This window comes from Salmo trutta, chromosome 8 (genome assembly GCF_901001165.1).
Source record: "Salmo trutta chromosome 8, fSalTru1.1, whole genome shotgun sequence".
Taxonomy (NCBI): Eukaryota; Metazoa; Chordata; class Actinopteri; order Salmoniformes; family Salmonidae; genus Salmo; species Salmo trutta.
The window spans coordinates 34,937,808-34,956,773 of NC_042964.1; the positions used below are offsets into that span (position 1 = coordinate 34,937,808).

Here is an 18,966-nt window from a genome sequence, read left to right on the forward strand (position 1 = left end):
TGTATAAAGGCATTTAGGTGTTACTTTTTAATAGACAATATTAAATACTGGCAGTGCCGGGATGGCTGAAAAGGTAACTTTTCTTGCTTAGAACATTTCACTAACTACTTAAATATACTGCTCAAAAAAATAAAGGGGACACTAAAATAACACATCCTAGATCTGAATGAATGAAATAATCTTATTAAATACTTATTTTTTTACATAGTTGAATGTGCTGACAACAAAATCACACAAAAATAATCAATGGAAATCCAATTTATCAACCCATGGAGGTCTGGATTTGGAGTCACACTCAAAATTAAAGTGGAAAACCACACTACAGGCTGATCCAACTTTGATGTAATGTCATTAAAACAAGTCAAAATGAGGCTCAGTAGTGTGTGTGGCCTCCACGTGCCTGTATGACCTCCCTACAACACCTGGGCATGCTCCTGATGAGGTGGCGGATGGTCTCCTGAGGGATCTCCTCCCAGACCTGGACTAAAGCATCCGCCAACTCCTGGAGAGTCTGTGGTGCAACGTGGCGTTGGTAGATGGAGCGAGACATGATGTCCCAGATGTGCTCAATTGGATTCAGGTCTGAGTCACTGGCTTACTGGTGTTCTTCCATGCCGTCCCTGGGAGGGGTGCGTCACTTGAGTGGGTTGAGTCACTGACGTGGTCTTCCTGTCTGGGTTGGCGCCCCCCCTTGGGCTGTGCCGTGGCGGAGATCTTTGTGGGCTATACTCGGCCTTGTCCCGGGATGGTATGTTGGTGGTTGGAGATACCCCTCCAGTGGTGTGGAGGCTGTGCTTTGGCAAAGTGGGTGGGGTTATATCCTACCTGTTTGGCCCTGTCCGGGGGTTTCATCGGATGGGGCCACAGTGTCTCCTGACCCCTCCTGTCTCAGCCTCCAGTATTTATGCTGCAGTAGTTTATGTGTCGGGGGGCTAGGGTCAGTCTGTCACATCTGGAGTATTTCTCTTGTCTTTTCCGGTGTCAGGTAGTCCTGAGGACCATGCCTCAGGACTACCTGGCTTGATGACTCCTTGCTGTCCCCAGTTCACCTGGCCGTGCTGCTGCTCCAGTTCCAACTGTTCTGCCTGCAGCTATGGAACCCTGACCTGTTCACCGGACGTGCTACCTGTCCCAGACCTGTTGTCCCAGACCTGCTGGAACCCTGACCTATTCACCGGACGTGCTACCTGTCCCAGACCTGCTGTTTTCAACTCTCTAGAGACAGCAGGAGCTGTAGAGATACTCTCAAAGATCGGCTATGAAAAAGCCAACTGACACTTACTCTTGTGTTACTGACTTGTTGCACCCTCGACAACTACTATGATTATTATTATTTGACAATGCTGGTCATTTATGAACATTTGAACATCTAGGCCATGTGCTGTTATAATCTCCACCCGGCACAGCCAGAAGAGGACTGGCCACCCCTCATAGCCTGGTTCCTCTCTAGGTTTCTTCCTAGGTTTTGGCCTTTCTAGGGAGTTTTTCCTAGCCACCGTGCTTCTACATCTGCATTGCTTGCTGTTTGGGGTTTTAGGCTGGGTTTCTGTACAGCACTTTGTGATATAGCCCTTCTTACATCAGCTGATATGAATACATTTGATTTGATTTTGATTTGGGGAACGGGCGGGCCAGTCCATAGCGTCAATGCCTTCCTCTTGCAGGAACTGCTGACACACTCCAGCCACATGAGGTCTAGCATTGTCTTGCATTAGGAGGAACCCAGGGCCAACCGCACCAGCATATGGTCTCACAAGGGGTCTGAGGATCTCATCTCGGTACCTAATGGCAGTCAGGCTACCTCTGGCGAGCACATGGAGGGCTGTGCGGCCCCCCAAAGAAATGCCACCCCACACCATGACTGACCCACCGCCAAACCGGTCATGCTGGAGGATGTTGCAGGCAGCAGAACGTTCTCCACGGCGTCTCCAGACTCTGCCACGTCTGTCACATGCTCAGTGTGAACCTGCTTTCATCTGTGAAGAGCACAGGGCGCCAGTGGTGAATTTGCCAATCTTGGTGTTCTCTGGCAAATGCCAAACGTCCTGCACAGTGTTGGGCTGTGAGCACAACCACCACCTGTGGACGTCGGGCCCTCATACCACCCTCATGGAGTCTGTTTCTGACCGTTTGAGCAGACACATGCACATTTGTGGCCTGCTGGAGGTCATTTTGCAGGGCTCTGGCAGTGCTCCTCCTGCTCCTCCTTGCACAAAGGCGGAGGTCGCGGTCCTGCTGCTGGGTTGTTGCCCTCCTACGGCCTCCTCCACGTCTCCTGATGTACTGGCCTGTCTCCTGGTAGCACCTCCATGCTCTGGACACTATGCTGACAGACACAGCAAACCTTCTTGCCACAGCTCGCATTGATGTGCCATCCTGGATGAGCTGCACTACCTGAGCCACTTGTGTGGGTTGTAGACTCTGTCTCATGCTACCACTAGAGTGAAAGCACCGCCAGCATTCAAAAGTGACCAAAACATCAGCCAGGAAGCATAGGAACTGAGAAGTGGTCTGTGGTCCCCACCTGCAGAACCACTCCTTTATTGGGGGTGTCTTGCTAATTGCCTATAATTTCCACCTGTCGTCTATTCCATTTGCACAACAGCATGTGAAATGTATTGTCAATCAGTGTTGCTTCCTAAGTGGACAGTTTGATTTCACAGAAGTGTGATTGACTTGGAGTTACATTGTGTTGTTTAAGTGGTCCCTTAATTTTTTTGAGCAGTGTATATCACATGTTGAATTTAGCCACTGAATGCTGTTTAATTAGGTAGGGTAGGCTAAACAACATCACAATTGCTTGTCATGAAATTATACCTTACCTGTTTGAAGTATATTTTTATATTTCATCTTCAGTTGCTGCCAAGTACGTTTTGTGCCTGTTGGTTTGCACCTGCATAAATATTAAACACACACAATATATAAATGTTGAATATGTGGAACACTCAAGATAAAAAAAAAAAAACGTTTTTAATTAATACTCACGCATAGACTCGGTCAGCAATTTTCTGCCACGCCAGCTCACGTTCTTTTGCTGCTGCTGCATTGCTTTTTTTCTTAAATATATACTCATATTCTGCATACGCATTCATTAATATTTCTAACTCCACTGGGGAGAAGTAGGAGGTTCGTGCCCTTTTTTCTCCTGTTGCCATGATGAATCATGTTATCTGCGTTCCATTGAGGGCTTTTTATATCCTCATGCACGTGCTTTACTCAGGGTTAACTTAACTCAGAGTTGATTGAACTAATTGTTATCACCTGTTCTGAAACCGAAAACTTTGACAGCTCAGAGTTAGTCAACCCAGAGTTCAGGTTTAAACTCAGAGTTTGTTAAACCTGCTTTCTGAAACAGGGCCCAGTAGTGTGTATGACCTGTATGCTGTAGTGTTGTATATCCGACAGGCTCCTCTCCCTCCGCATCTCTTCTGGCCCCACTTCAGACACGTGGTGTCGATGACCGCCCCAAAGTAGATGGGCGCTGGGATGCCCGCTGTTATAACACAAATACACACAAAATGATCTACCAGTAATACGGAGGTGGCTAATCTTGGTCATGGAAAAGGGCAGTGTGTGCAGGATTGTGTTCCAACCCAGAGCTAACACACCTGATTCACAAGTAATACTTTTTCTAGATTACCTTTGCAACAGAGTGGATTTTTAAGAGGATTTTGTTCAGGGCTTTAATCGTAATAGAAGCTGATTAGTGGAGAAATGTGTGACTTGGAAACAAACTGGCTGCAGCTAGTTTTATATCAGTGTTACTAAGCAGCAGAGCGCTGGCTGTGGGACTGGTATGGCTTGATCAGACAGGGGTAGGAGGAAGTTGCCCCAAGACGCTGATCTAAGGTCAGTTTTGTGCCCCCCCACATGTTAACATTTTGGGTAGTAAACTGATCCTAGATCTGTGATCTGACAGTATTGACTCACCAAGTGTACGTGTGGACAGAGTATGGAACCCCAGAGCTAAGGACTTCAGTTGAGGCTTGATACACCTGCATGGAAGAACACCATCATCAACTTGAACTTTAACATAACTATGAATACAGATAGACATAGATCTGAAGCTATTATACATGAAATGTCATGATATGAAAGCATCCACAATTGAGTTATGGTTCATTATTAAGTTTGCATACTCAGACAGCTTTAAAGGTCAACTCAAAAGACTATTGTTGCTGACATACAGTTAGTTGACTTATGACGTTCTCTGACGTAGCCAGTGAGTACCAAAGAGTGAGTACTACTGGCTTTTGTTGGTAGAGCAAGGTAGTACACCATCAGAAAGGTCTGCCCTTACTACCTTGCTATTCAGCTGTTCTCTCAAGACCCAGAGCAAAAACAGAAGCAGACCCATCTCAGACAACTAAGACGCTCTAAAAATATCAAAACAAAAAGCAAATAGGGCACGGCCAGTAACTTAATTTGTTCCAGTAAAGGCAACACATTTCATCGGGGTCAGCTGATCGAGCTTTGGGCAGATCTGCTGGATTTTTGGTGTGTGTGTATGCGTTTGTCTGTGTGTGTGTACATTTGCTAATTAAGGACTAGTTTTAGCCAGTAACAGTATTGCTCCAAATCACATTCTACTTTTCTGATAAACAGTGAAAATCCTCTATTGCTGACTTTCCTGTAACCTCTTTGACGTATGCCGTGGGATAAAGATTTAAATAAAATGTACTTAAAGTGTACTGAATCTATGTTTACTATTATAACCCTGAATAGACACACAGGGAGAGAGCAGGAAGAACAATGAGCTGACTCATAAAAACTTCTCTCTCAGTCCAGTCAGACCACGAATCTAGAGGACGTAATTCAATCATCTGAAAACGCTATTTGATTTTTACCTTGTCAGCTTGGGGATTCGTTCTAGCAACCTTCCGGTTACCGGCCCAACCCGCTAACCACTAGGCTACCTGCCACCCTGCCATCATAATACCCATAAAACCTAGCGGTCAAACAGGGAAATGGTTCCAATCGTTTTTCCACCATTCATTTTTCCCATAGGGGATTTTAGAAACACTTAAAATAAGGGCTGTGTTTCGTGTAGGCTTACCCCGGCGTGACGTTTTGATAACTGTAAATCTCTCTAAGACAAGGTGACTTTTATTGATATATTTGTCTGTATTTACCTCCCAAAAAGGAAATGCTAATTAGCTGTTAATGGTGGGAAAACAATTGGAACCAATTCCCTGTTTGACGAATATTATGACTCTATAGAGGCTCTCTCCATTTACATTTTCTTCTTCCCAATTGGCAGATCCCTCCTGATGACCCGGTTGGACATGACTCCAGCCAATAAAGTTGGAAGTCCCACACAGTTGACTACATTAAAATGGTGGAAGTCCTCAATGGCACTGCCCATGCTAATATGGCCTTTTGACCACTAGAGGCCTCTATCATTCTCTATGGTTGCAACACGGCCCTTGAAGGCCGGAATTCAATCGGATCGCGATTTGTCTGCTATGCAGCTTTTAAAGATAATGTTTCCGCGTTCGTCGTAAACACTGCATAGGTCAGCTCAATCAAAAATGAACACGAAATGGTGCATTGTAGACAAAGCGCAGTTGAATTGAATCCCGGCCTAAGTCTGTTACACAGACTACATTCAACTTCTGTCAGCCATTTTGTCACCCATTGTGAGCCCATTTCACTACAGTGTTACCCATGGTGTACTACCGTACAGTAGTAGCCAAGTGTTTGTGAGAACTTTCTAGGTGAGATCACTCTGAACAAGGTGGTGCAGATAAATGTAGTAGACCTTATGCTGGTTAGGTTTTCTTCAGTGGTGTAAAGTACTTAAGTAAAAATACTTTAAAGTACTACTTAAGTTGTTTTTTGGGGTATCGGTACTTTACTATTAATATTTTGACTACTTTTACTTTTACTTCACTACATTCGTAAAGAGAATAATGTACTTTTTACTCCATACATTTTCCCTGACAATCAAAAGTACTTGTTACATTTTGAATGCTTAGCAGGACAGGAAAATGGCCAAATTCAAGCACGTTTCAAGAGAACATGTGGTCATTCCTACTGCCTCTGGCCTGGCGGACTCACTAACCACAAATGTATTGTTTTGTAAATAATGTCTGAGTGTTGGAGTGTGCCCTTGGCTATCCATACATTTTAAAAACAAGAAAATGGTGCCGTCTGCTTTGCTTAATATAAGGAATTTAAAATGATTTATACTTTTACTTTGGATGCTTAAGTATATTTTAGCAATTACAATTACGTTTGATACTTAACTATATTTCAAACCAAATACTTTTAGATTTTTACTCAAGTAGTATTTTACTGGCTGACTGACTTTTACTTGAGTAATTTTCTATTAAGGCATCTATACTTTTAATAAAGTATGACAATTGGGTACTTTTTCCACCACTGGTTTCTCAGTAGCCATGGTTACACCTTGCATTAACATGTGGTTGTCATCATCCGATCAAGATGATCCGATCACTATCTGATCGGGATTTGTTGCGTCTACACATGGTAATATCTGTCTCTTATCTGCCCACTTCGTCCCTATTGTGACCAGATTCCCTGGTCCCTCCCTGTATGCAAATTAATCCAACCTGCCTTGGACCTCCCGTTAAGACACAAGCTGTATTAAATCGACAGAAAACAGCACGCTTTTATAGTTAATAGTTTTATACTATCATCATTACAGCCTACTTTTGTTATCCAACGATTTAAGGCATAATAGACTTACTGTCCCGATAACTATTCAGAGAATCTCTCCAATCCCTAAAAACAACACCACACAAACAAGCTGAGTATCTGGATGTATGTACAAAATACAATTATCGCACAGTATAAATAAAAATTACACTTAGGCCTTAATGCACACAGTAAAAACAGAAACAGGTTAAGTTACAGAGTAGGCTACAAAGCGCATCTGAATTCCTTGGCCTTTCTGTTGCCTACGATGTTTTCAAATATTAGAACCCCTTTTCTCATATTCAGGATACTGTCTCTTCATAAATATCTTTATTTCTATATGCCATTTTAAAATCAGAGCTGGACGCGGTATTAGACTGTGGCATATCCGACCACAGTGCCAGTTGGCACTTGGTTTCTAAAGACCATGATCTTAATTCAACTGGCTGGCGTTAATTGTTTAAGAGGCCGGGACAACCGTGACGTTAGCCAAATTTATACACTTTCATCGTCCGGATTAATTTACACCAAGGATATTCGTACAAGATGCGTCTTCGACTACCTCCGGAGGTAGTCGAAGAAGCAATCACAATCAGATCATAATGCGTATTTAGATTGTCTACAACTGTCGACCAATGTGGGCACAATCAGAATGTGGCATGATCAGGACAACGGACGCATGTTAGAACCAGGTACAAACGGGGCTTCTGATTGTTTCCCATTTAAGGTGCCTTGTTGTAGCCGGAGTCCCAGATTTCTTTGTGCTTTCTTGCCAACTGCTATGACCATCCCTTCTTGTTTGTGTGTATGGGTGTGTGTGTGTGTGTGTGTGTGTGTGTGTGTGTGTGTGTGTGTGTCCCTGACCTGATGAGGACCATGTAGCCTGGCGTACCACCCAGTGAGATGATAAATGAAGTGATGACAGAAAGAGCCAGGAAGTAAGGGAAGACACGGTCACAGCCGTCTCTGTGAGGACAGTGGCCTACACTGGCGGTCAGGTTACCACTGCTCAGCCCTGCTACCACCACACAGCTACAGTTAGAGAACACCTGCAGAGGCACACACACACAGAGACACACACAGAGACAGAGACAGAGACAGAGACACACACACAGGCAGGTACAGGCAGGCACAGGCAGGCAAACACACACAAAACAATTTGACACAAAAACAACATAACTTGCTGCTCCAAAAGTTATCCATAAACCCACCAGGGTGCGAGTCAATTCCAAATGAAATCGTACTGAAATTAAAATGGAATTGACCCCACCCTGTTGCTCACAAGTTTATGAATCAATAATATGATATATCAGATTACACAGTCAGTTTGCATCACAAATGGTACTCTATTCCCTATATAGTGTACTACTTTTAAACAGAGCCCAAAAGTAGTACACTATATAGGGAAGAGAGTGCCATTTGGGGATGCAACCTCAGTGCTGGCAATGATCCTCATCTCACCGTGTTCTTCCCTGATCCTGTGGAGGTTTGGCAGCCAGCCAGGCAGGGAGAGACGTACGTGATGCCGTTCTCTCCACAGACAGGGTCCCAGTCTCTGCCTGAACAAACACAGCCTGAGTTACAGGCTGAGAATACTGAGCGCTCCTCATACGATACACCATTCACCCTGAGAGAGAGAAAGAAAGAGGGAGAGAAATAAAGAAAATGAGAGAAAGGGAAAAGTGGGGTTGCTATTAGTTTTTTTTGAATTGCTAACATGCATTGGTCAAAACTGAAGTCACATTGTCAAAACTCTTCACACAGTCAGCGAAACAGAAGTGCATGTGGAGCAAACTGTGAATAAGTTTTCATTGCTTTCACACGAAATGCATTAAATGACCACATTCTCCAAAATCCATGAACTCTTTTCTCATTCATACTCCACCACCTGTAAAACTATATATTTGCAGCACATGTTTCAAATGCTAACACACTGTTTCCAAAACTGTTAAACGCATTCAAAACAGAATGATGAAAATGTTGTGCATTTCTGCAGTAACCAAATTGAAACAAAGAAAATCTCAGCAGACTATTTCATCATTCCAAACACAGCTGATTGCAATTTCAGCTGCCCAAGTGTCCTGTTTTTAGTCTCATTACCAAACAGACAAAAGAGGACGGCTTCGGAATGATTTAGTTTGGAAACATGGATCAAGGAAGACAGGTTGGTGGGGAAAGAAGAGTGGCAGGGAGAGGGAGAATGCGTGGAGGACAAAGGAGAGGAAGACCAAGAGCGGTGGTCTCTGATGAGATAAGGGCCACAATTATTGACCATGTTGTAAACCAGGGTCTCTCTTTGAGAGAGGCCGGTTTAAGGGTGCAACCAAATCTGCAGCGTTCAAGTTGCATCAATAGTACGGATTTTCCGGTAAAACAACAGGTGAGATGTGCATCTTTCAATGATAATTGAACTACACATATTATAGTACAATACAGTATGTTCACATTTTTACATGTACTGACATTTTGAAATATATTGATTGATTTGTGTTTTTCAGTAGGATCCAAAGATTGCCTCCCACAGGAAGGAGAGGCAGAATATTATCAGATGCGCAGGAAATTGCCATGGTAATTTGCAACAATGCAATAAAACTGAGGGAAATTCGGGACAGAGTGCTGGCAGACAATATCACTTTTGGAAATGTGAATACGGTCAGCACAATGACAATTGCCAGAGTCCTAGAGAATCATAAGGATGAAGCAGTTGTACACTGTACCCTTTGAGAGAAACGGTGAACGTGTGAAAGAACTCCGGTATCAATATGTCCAGGTAAGATGTCTGTTCAATAACCAAACAGGGTACATACACAACTAAGCATAATGTAAAGTACTGTAAAACTGTGGCTTTACTGTATTTTAGAGAGTAATGGAGATGGAAGCCAGGCAGACTGCACATACATTCATCTTTGTGGATGAAGCTGGATTCAACCTGGCAAAAACATGCCGCAGGGGAAGAAATGTGATTGGACAGAGAGCAACAGTGGATGTCCCAGGCCAGAGGAGCTAACGTCACAATGTGTGCAGCACTGTCCAATGATGGTTTGTTGTTACACAAACCACTCATTGGCCCCTACAATACAGAGGCTCATTTATTTTCTGGATGACCTGCATAATCGATTTCCGCCAGCGGTGGAGAGAGGGGCAAGTAAACTCCCCTACCTTCGTTGTTGTGTGGGATAATGTGGTATTCCACCACTCTGCTGCAGTCAGACTGGTTTGCTGCACATCCCAGGATGTCAGTACTATTCCTGCCTCCATACTCCCCCTTCCTAAACCCCATAGAGGAGTTTTTCTCTGTGTGGAGGTGGAAGGTTTATGACCACCATCCACATCACCAGATGCCCTTACTGGATGTCATGAATGCAGGGTGTGGAGACAATTCTCCTGAAGACTGCCAGGGTTGGATTAGACATTCCAGAAGATACTTCCCAAGATGTATCGCCAGAGAAGACATAAGATGTGATGTTGATGAGAACTTGTGACCAAATGCAGGAGAGAGGGAGATCTAGAACTCTCACAGTACTGTACAGTATGAGTGATTATACTATACATGTTGTTGAGAACTAGAACCCTCACAGTACTGTACAGTATGAGTGATTATACTATACATGTTGTTGAGAACTAGAACCCTCACAGTACTGTACAGTATGAGTGTTATACTATACATGTTGTTTTTTTGTAATTGTTATTGCAGCCCTGGAATTTCAGGAATTTGTTTTCTTGTTAACTTATTTTTCACAAGTAAACTACTATATGCAAAGATAAAGAAAAAATAAAGGCTATTGAAGCAAATTGCTGCATCTGATTCATTCTTGTTACATATACTTTAGTACAGTCAATAAAGTGAAAGCGTTATTTATATGTTATAAAAATCATTCAAACTTCAAAGAGAAGTTAATTTATGTAATGCTCCCTGTTAGTGTTTTTTAGGTCAGTGTTTTATGAGTGACAATGTATGCTTTCTGAGTGAGAAAGTGTTATGGTCGAATAAGCTTATTTTGAGACCTGTATGAAGTGTTCTGGTGGTTTGAGTGAGTTTTGGAGGTGAGATTAACTGTTTGGCCAAGATGCATGTTGGTAATGCAGACTGTGTGAAGAGTTTTGAAAAAGTGGCTTCAGTATTGACCGATGCTTGTTAGCAATTGAAAAAAACGAATAGATTTTAATTTATAGCGCTTTTCTTTATACAGATAATCGAATGAATACAGACATGACTTGACCTCTGCCTGCTCAGATACAGAAGGTGTGACGTGTATTTAATCAAATGCATAATAAGATATATACTGAACAAAAATATAAATGCAACAAGTGTTGGTCCCATGTTTCATGACCTGAAATAAATGTTCCATCTGCACAAAAAGCATATTTCTCAAATGCTGTGCACAAATTTATAAGCATTTTATCATTTGTCAAGATAATCCCTGACAGGTGTGGCATATCAAGAAGCTGATTAAACAGCATGATAATTACACAGATGCACTTTGTGCTAGGGACAATAAAAGGCCACTCTAAAATGTGCAGTTTTGTCACCCAACACAATGCCACAGATGACCTCAAGTTTTGAGGGAGCATGCAATTGGCATGCTGACTGCAGGAATGTCCACCAGAGCTGTTGCCAGAGATCTAATGTTAATTTCTCTACTGCGTCCTTGGGGCGGCAGGTAGCCTAGTGGTTAGAGTGTTGAACTAGTAACCGAAAGGTTGCCAGATCAAATCCCTGAGCTGACAAGGGAAAAAATATGTTGTTCTACCTCTGAACAAGGCAGTTAACCCACTGCTCCTAGGCTGTCATTGAAAATCAGAATTTGTTCTTAACTGACTTGCCTAGTTAAATTAATTAGAGAATTTGGCAGTATGTCCAACTGGCCTCACCATTGCACACCATGTGTAACCACGCCAGCCCAAGAACTCCACATCTGGCTTCTTTACCTGCAGGATCGTCTGAGACCAGCCACTCGGATAGCCGATGAAACAGGAGTATTTCTGTCTGTAATAATGCCCTTTTGGGGAAAAAAACATTTTGATTGGTTGGGCCTGGCTCCTCATTGGGTGGGCTGCGCGCCTGCCCAGTCATGTGAAATATATAGATTAGGGCCCAATGAATTTATTTAAATTGACAGATTTTCATATATGAACTGTAACTCAGCAAAATCGCTTAAATTGTTGCATGTTACGTTTACCGATTCAATGAATACTGATGTTATCAACCAAATTCAGTGCCGGTTCTGATACTGACATTAGCAGCAAACAGCCTTGACAGAACCAGGGGGGAGAAATCCCTGATTTGCTATTCTAGACCACATCTCTCCAGTGTTAGAGGTATGCTGTCCTCTAGGAGCAAGTATTAGCATACACACTCTAGCATGTTACCTGTTTGTGGTGCTGGGAATAGAACATTTACAGAGGGTAAATACTTTATGTACTTAAGGGCAACTTCTACCCAGAGCTCTGTGAGTTTGTGTCCCCCACCTGTTGTAGGGCAGCGTGATCCCAGCAACTTTGACGTTCTCGCAGCTCATGACGAAGAAGAAGAGGGATAGGAAGTAGCCTATCAGAGAGGTGCCGAACGCAAACTTGGCTGCTCCCATGATGCTCAGCTTCAGCTTCTTCATGAGCAGGCCGCCAGTGAAAATTCCCAACGCCACGGCAGGGATGTTGATTGTCCCTGGAACAAACACACAAACAACACACACTCTGTAAACGTTAGGACATAGGTCTCATTCTTTAGAAATATTCTTAATTCCTAGTCATGGAGGATTTAGGCCAGTACTAAGGTCTTGACGATAGGTTTAATGGGACTAAAACATAATGTAAACCAGCCAAAACCAGGCATACACTTACACACAATACCATACTGTAGTTTTTGCTACCTTTCATACCACTGTAGCTAAAAGTCTACCTTTTATGCCAGTGCTATTCCACAACCCATTACAGCCCCATACATACAGTAGAGTAGTGTAGAACCAGGCCATACCGCCCGAGACTCAGCCTTTGATATAGTTGAAAGTAGAGAGAACACACAGTAGCGCTGTCCAACTCCCACTCAAAGACCAAAGCCCTTGGTCTTTTTCATACATCAATGTACAGATATCATATTTTATCTATCTGTTCTATTACTGTAGTTATGCTAGATATTGCATTACCTTTCATACACAGCATGCAATGGTCAGGTCAATAGTGTAACATGAGGCCTATTTTGATCAGCATTCACATTTGAGGGTTGAATCATAGCACATTGTATAGCTCAATAAAACACAGCACCTTTGATCTCCTATTGCTTGATCTAGTATTAACAATATTGTATGGGTGTGCTTTTCTATGCATAAAACGAGTCCTTTTAAGTTTCACATCTAAACTGAACTAGCTCATGCAGGAGATGAATCAAGGCCAGTGTTGGGGGTAAGGCATTACAAAGTTATGGGTTAGAGCACTCAGATCACTTTTCTGTGGTAATGAGTAACTTAACGGGAAGATTTTTCTATTTAATTAATCAGTTACTTAATTACGTTTTCAAATAAGCAAGTCATTATTTTTACAATATTATTTCCTTTTTTTCGTTGCTAGCTAGTGAGATGGCAGAGACAACTATAGCCTTTACATCGTGGAAGAATTGGCATTACATTGAATTGGTAAGGGAAAAGGACAGGAACATCACAGTAAAACGCTAACTCTGCCTCGGGGATAAGAGCCTGTCAGCTGCAAAGAACTCTACTTTAAATATCAAGAAGCACCTTCAGACCTTTTCTTGTGCGGTATAACGTTAATCGACACTTTGGAGGAAAGCAGTGAAATAAATCAACAGGGTGTGATTGAAGGTCAGCTGTTTTATTTTGACTTTGAGTCATGAACGTTGTAATGAGCACACGTTGACCTTATGAAAAGGCAACGCTCCCGTAACTTCTATGAAAATAATTCAACTAGTTGGTATCTAGACGATCTGGTTGTTGTGGTTCATGAAGTTAACTTGTGTGTTTTCACATCGCTCTGCCAAGTTTGTATCTGTGTGTGAAACAGATTGGTAGCAAGTTATACTTGTATTGGAGTTCTCCTTTTACTGCGCCCAGTTAGTTTTATACAGCGCCTTCGCAAAGTATTTATACCCCTTGATTTTTACACATTTTATTGTGTTACAGCCTGAATTTAAAATGGATTAAATTGAGATTTTGTGTCATTGGCCTACACACACACACACACAAAATCCCATAATGTCAAAGCAGAATTCTGTTTTTTTAGAAACTAATTGAAATGAAAAGCAGAAATGTCTTGATTCAATAAGTATTCAACTCCTTTGTTATGGCAAGCCTAAATCAGTTCAAGAGTAATAATGTGTTTAACAAGTCGCATAATAAGTTGCATGGACTCACTATGTGCAATAATAGTGTTTAACATGATTTATTAATGACTACCTCATCTCTGTACCCCACACATACAATTATCTGTAAAATCCCTCAGTCGAGCAGTGAATTTCAAACAGATTCTACCACAAAGACCAGGGAGGTTTTCCAATGCCTCACAAAAAAGGGCACCTATTGGTAGATGGGTAAAAATAAATAGCAGACATTGAATATCCCTTCGAACATGGTGAAGTTATTAATTACACTTTGGATGCTGTATCAATACACCCAGTCACTACAAAGATACAGGTGTCAGTTGCCGGAGAGGAAGGAAACCACTCAGGGATTTTACCATGATGCCAATGTTAACTTTAAAATAGTTAGAGTTTAAAGGCTGTGATAGGAGAAAAGTGAGGATGGATCAACAACATTGTAGCTACTTCACAATACCAACCTAAATTACAGAATGAAAAGAAGGAAGCCTGTACAGAATTAAAATATTCAAAAACATGCATCCTGTTTGCAATAAGGCACTGAAGTCAAATCGCAAGAATATGTGGCAACGAAATTAACTTTATGTCCTGAATACAAAATGTTATGTTTGGGGCAAATCACATCACTGAGTATCACTCTTCATATTTTTAAGCATGGTGGTGGCTGCATCATGTTATGGGTACTGTACGCTTGTCATCAGCAAGGACTAGGGAGTTTTTTAGGATTAAAAGAAACGGACTAAAGCTAACCACAGGCAAAATCCTAGAGGAAAACCTGGTTCAGTCTGCTTTCCAACAGACACTGGGAGACAAATTCACCTTTCAGCAGGACAATAACCTAAAACACAAGGCCAAATGTACACTTGAGATGCTTACTCAAACAACATTGAAGGTTCCTGAGTGGCCAAGTTAAAGTTTTGATAATAATTGGTCTTGAAAATCTTTGGTAAGACTTGAAAATGGCTGTCTAGCAATGATCAACGACCAACGTAAGAGAACTTGAATAATTTTTGAAAGAATAATGTGTAAATATTCTACAATCCAGATGTGCAAAGCTCTTAGAGACGTACACAGAAAGACTCACAGCTGTAATCGCTGCCAAAGGTGATGCTAACATGTATATACTGAGTGATGTGAAATTACAGTATGTGTAACAGTGTAGGTTCCGTCCCTCTCTTCGCCCCAACCCGGGCTCGAACCAGGGACCCTTGTACACATCAACAACTGACACCCCACGAAGCATCGTTACCCATCGCGCCACAAAAGCCCAGCCCTTGCAACGGGGAAACCCTACTTCAAGTCTCAGAGCGAGTGACGTCACTGATTGAAATGCTATTAGCGCGCACCACCGCTAACTAACTAGCCATTTCACATCGGTTGCATATGTAAATGAGATATTTCTGTATTACATTTTCAAACATTTTCTAAAAACATGTTTTCACTTTGTCATTATGGGTTATTGTGTGTAGATGGGTGAGAAATGTTTTTATTGAATCACTTTTGAATTTAGGCTGTAACACATCAAAATGTGGAAACCAGTGGAGGCTGCTGAGGAGAGGACAGCTCATAATAATGGCTGTAATTGAGCGAATGGAATGGCATCAAACACATGGAGACCATTTTTGACGGTAGCCACTAGGCCAGGAGACCAGGGCTCGGCAACATGTGGTCCACAGGCCTAAACCTTCCCATGAGTGATTTTTTTAGGGGGGAAAAAAACACTGTAAAATCACAAGCAATTCAGATAACACTGAGTTTAATCTAGAAAATCTGTTCTTAAGTACCCCCCCCCCCCCCAAAAAAAGTGATTGTGTCAAAGTAATAAAGGTATGAAATTATTGTCATTTTCAAATACAACCTATTTTTAGGCTTAGTTGTGGTGAATTTGCAGTGTACAAATGATTCCAATTATGTATGCCGTCATTGTAAATAAAAATGTGTTCTTAACTGACTTGCCTAGTTAAACAAAGTAAACTAAAAATGTTCCTGCCCCCCGACCATCCGCTCCTGCAAAAATCGGCCCGCGGCTTAATCTAGTTGCCTACTCTTGCACTAGGCCTATCAGTCGTCAGAGTCAAGCCATTTAAAAGTAGTGTGCATAAAGCTAATTACGATAGACCCTTAAAGGGCCACCGCAGCTGTTTTAATCTCAATATCAAATCATGTCTGGGTAACAATTAAGTCCCTTACTGTGATTGTTTTTAACCTCTCTCGGGTATGTGGGATGAAATCGTCCCACCTAGTCAACAGCCAGTGGAATCGAGTGGCGCGAAATTCAAAAACCTTAAAAATGCTATAACTTCAATTTCTCAAACATATGACTATTTTACACCATTTTAAAGACAAGACTCTCGTTAATCTAACCACATTGTCCGATTTCAAAAAGGCTTTAAAACGAAAGCAAAACATTAGATTATGTCAGGAGAGTACCCAGCCAGAAATAATCACACACCCATTTTTCAAGCTAGCATATAATGTCACAAAAACCAAAACCACAGCTAAATGCAGCACTAACCTTTGATGATCTTCATCAGATGACACTCCTAGGACATTATGTTATACAATACATGCATGTTTTGTTCAATCAAGTTCATATTTATATCAAAAACCAGCTTTTTACATTAGCATGTGACGTTCAGAACTAGCAAACATACCGAAAACTTCCGGTGAATTTACAATATTACTCACAATAAACGTTCACAAAAAACATAACAATTATTTTAAGAATTATAGATACAGAACTCCTTTATGCAATCGTGGTGTCAGATTTTAAAATAGCTTTTCGGCAAAAGCACATTTTGCAATATTCTGAGTAGATAGCTCGCCATCACGGGCTAGCTAATTTGACACCCACCAAGTTTGGCGTTCACTAAACTCAGAATTACTATAAGAAAAATTGGATTACCTTTGCTGTTCTTCGTCAGAATGCACTCCCAGGACTTCTACTTCAACCACAAATGTTGTTTTGGTTCAAAATAATCCATAGTTATGTTCAAATATCCTATGTTTTTTTCTTGCGTTCAAGACACTATCCGAACGGTGATGCGCGGACGCATGTCGTGACAAAAAAATTCAAAATATTCCATTACCGTACTTCGAAGCATGTCAAAAGCTATTTAAAATCAATTTTTATGCGTTTTTTCTCGTAAAATAGCGATAATATTCCGACCGGGAGACGTTGTTTTCGTTCAAAGACTGAAAGAAGAAAATGGTGTCTTCACGTGCACGCGCGCACCCGTGTCATTGTTCTCAGATCGACCACTATCCAAAACCCCTACTGTTTTTCAGCCAGGGACTGCAGAGTCATCATTCCCCGTTCTGGCGCCTTCTGAGAGCCTATGGGAGCCTTAGAAATGTCACGTTACAGCAGAGATCCTCTGTTTTCGATAGAGGCTATAGAAGGCCAAGAAATGGTCAGAGAGGGCACTTCCTGTATAGAATCTTCTCAGGTTTTGGCCTGCCATATGAGTTCTGTTATACTCACAGACACCATTCAAACAGTTTTAGAAACTTTAGGGTGTTTTCTATCCAAATCAAACAATTATATGCATATTCTAGTTTCTGGGCAGGAGTAATAACCAGATTAAATAGGGTACGTTTTTTATCCGGACGTGAAAATACTGCCCCCTACCCAAGAGAGGTTAATTAAAATGGTCAAAAAGAAACAAAAATAGCTTCTTAGCAAAGACCAATTTCTCAAGCAAGAATTTACCTAGGACTGTCTGGGAGTGGTCTGAGCGGGGAGGGGGAAACTGAAAACTACCTGTTATTGGCAGAGAGGTTTGGAACTCTCCTTCTTATTGGTCTATTAACAATTTTACCGCCTGGTGATGTCACCAGGCAGGCCAAAACTCCATCCCACCAAAACAGGCTGAAATTTCAGGTGGTCTTTTCAAACAGCTGTTACACTAAAAGGGCATTATCATAATTTTCACAATATTATTCCAACCTCAGTGTGGAAATATATTTAAAACACAGGAAAAACATGTTTTTGACTGCACTGGGCCTATAAGAACAACCAACATACACAAGACATCTTCAGAGGACTTTTTGTTTTTGGTAACGCAGAAGTAATGTAACAAGTTACTTTCCATAGTAAGTAACGTTGTAACGTAACAAGTTACTTTTACAAGCAATGTTCTCCAACCCTGATCAAGCCATATAAGCTATATGATTGGCCAACGTTACATACCCATCAGGAAATTGGCTTTTGATGCTGACTGTCCGTAATGCTGCTCTATGTACTTGGGCTTGTAGGTTACCATGCCGATTAGAGAGTTCAGCTGAATGATGGTCACACACAGGTAGATGAAGTACACTGGGTTCCCCAGGAGGGTTTTCAACGTTGGTATGAAATCTAGATTAAAAACCATCAACAAAACATCATCAGTCGTCAACGACATCATCAGTTGTCATGGGCATTTTTGTCTACCTTTTTCCATACTATGGTCATTTCATCCAAAGCAACCTGAATTTAATATACCATTTTACCTGAATAGACTTTGAAAAAGCATTTTTAAACTCCAATCACAATCTAAACCAGAAAATGTTTTAACTTCATCCCCATTCAACAAAATACCTTTGGCCATCTCCAGAAAGCCAGCTGGCTCGTCGGCTTGGTACTTATGCTCCAGGAGAGGGGAGTCTTTGATGAAGCTAGTCCGCTCCGGGGTGCACTGGGCTGGGCCTCGGTCTGACGGGATGGGCAGGGAACGGGGCAGGAACCAGAAGGGGATGGCTGAAAGCAGGGTGATTACCCCAGCTATAAGGTAACCTAACCACCAGGCACCCACCCAGCGAGCATCACCAGGGCTTATGGTGATACTCTCTATACAGCGAGGGGAGACACAGAATTTGATTTATTAGGATCCCCATTAGCCGATGTCAAGGGCAACAGCTAGTCTTACTGGGGTCCGATATATAACGAAAAATACATTACAGACAAAAGACTTTACAATTTACATACATTTAAAAACATG

General features: G+C 41.8%; 1 protein-coding gene across 4 annotated transcripts in view; it reads right to left on the reverse strand.

Annotated features, from left to right (window-relative positions):
- Positions 1–18,966, reverse strand: part of LOC115198764 (solute carrier organic anion transporter family member 1C1) — a 68,438-nt gene that overhangs the window by 3,452 nt on the left and 46,020 nt on the right. For 2 of the 4 annotated variants that reach the window (XR_003879290.1, XR_003879289.1), the window contains exons 8-15: positions 18,567–18,815; positions 18,180–18,344; positions 12,130–12,325; positions 8,122–8,287; positions 7,525–7,709; positions 3,931–3,995; positions 3,376–3,493; positions 2,823–2,893 (exon numbers count right to left, since the gene is read on the reverse strand). Coding sequence is in view for 2 of the 4 variants with exons in the window: in XM_029761019.1 (XP_029616879.1) it covers positions 3,376–3,493; positions 3,931–3,995; positions 7,525–7,709; positions 8,122–8,287; positions 12,130–12,325; positions 18,180–18,344; positions 18,567–18,815 (1,144 nt within the window). In the remaining 2 variants the exon portion in view is untranslated. The remainder of the gene's footprint in view (positions 1–2,822; positions 2,894–3,375; positions 3,494–3,930; positions 3,996–7,524; positions 7,710–8,121; positions 8,288–12,129; positions 12,326–18,179; positions 18,345–18,566; positions 18,816–18,966) is intronic. The other 2 variants (XM_029761019.1, XM_029761017.1) reach the window with 1 other exon arrangement.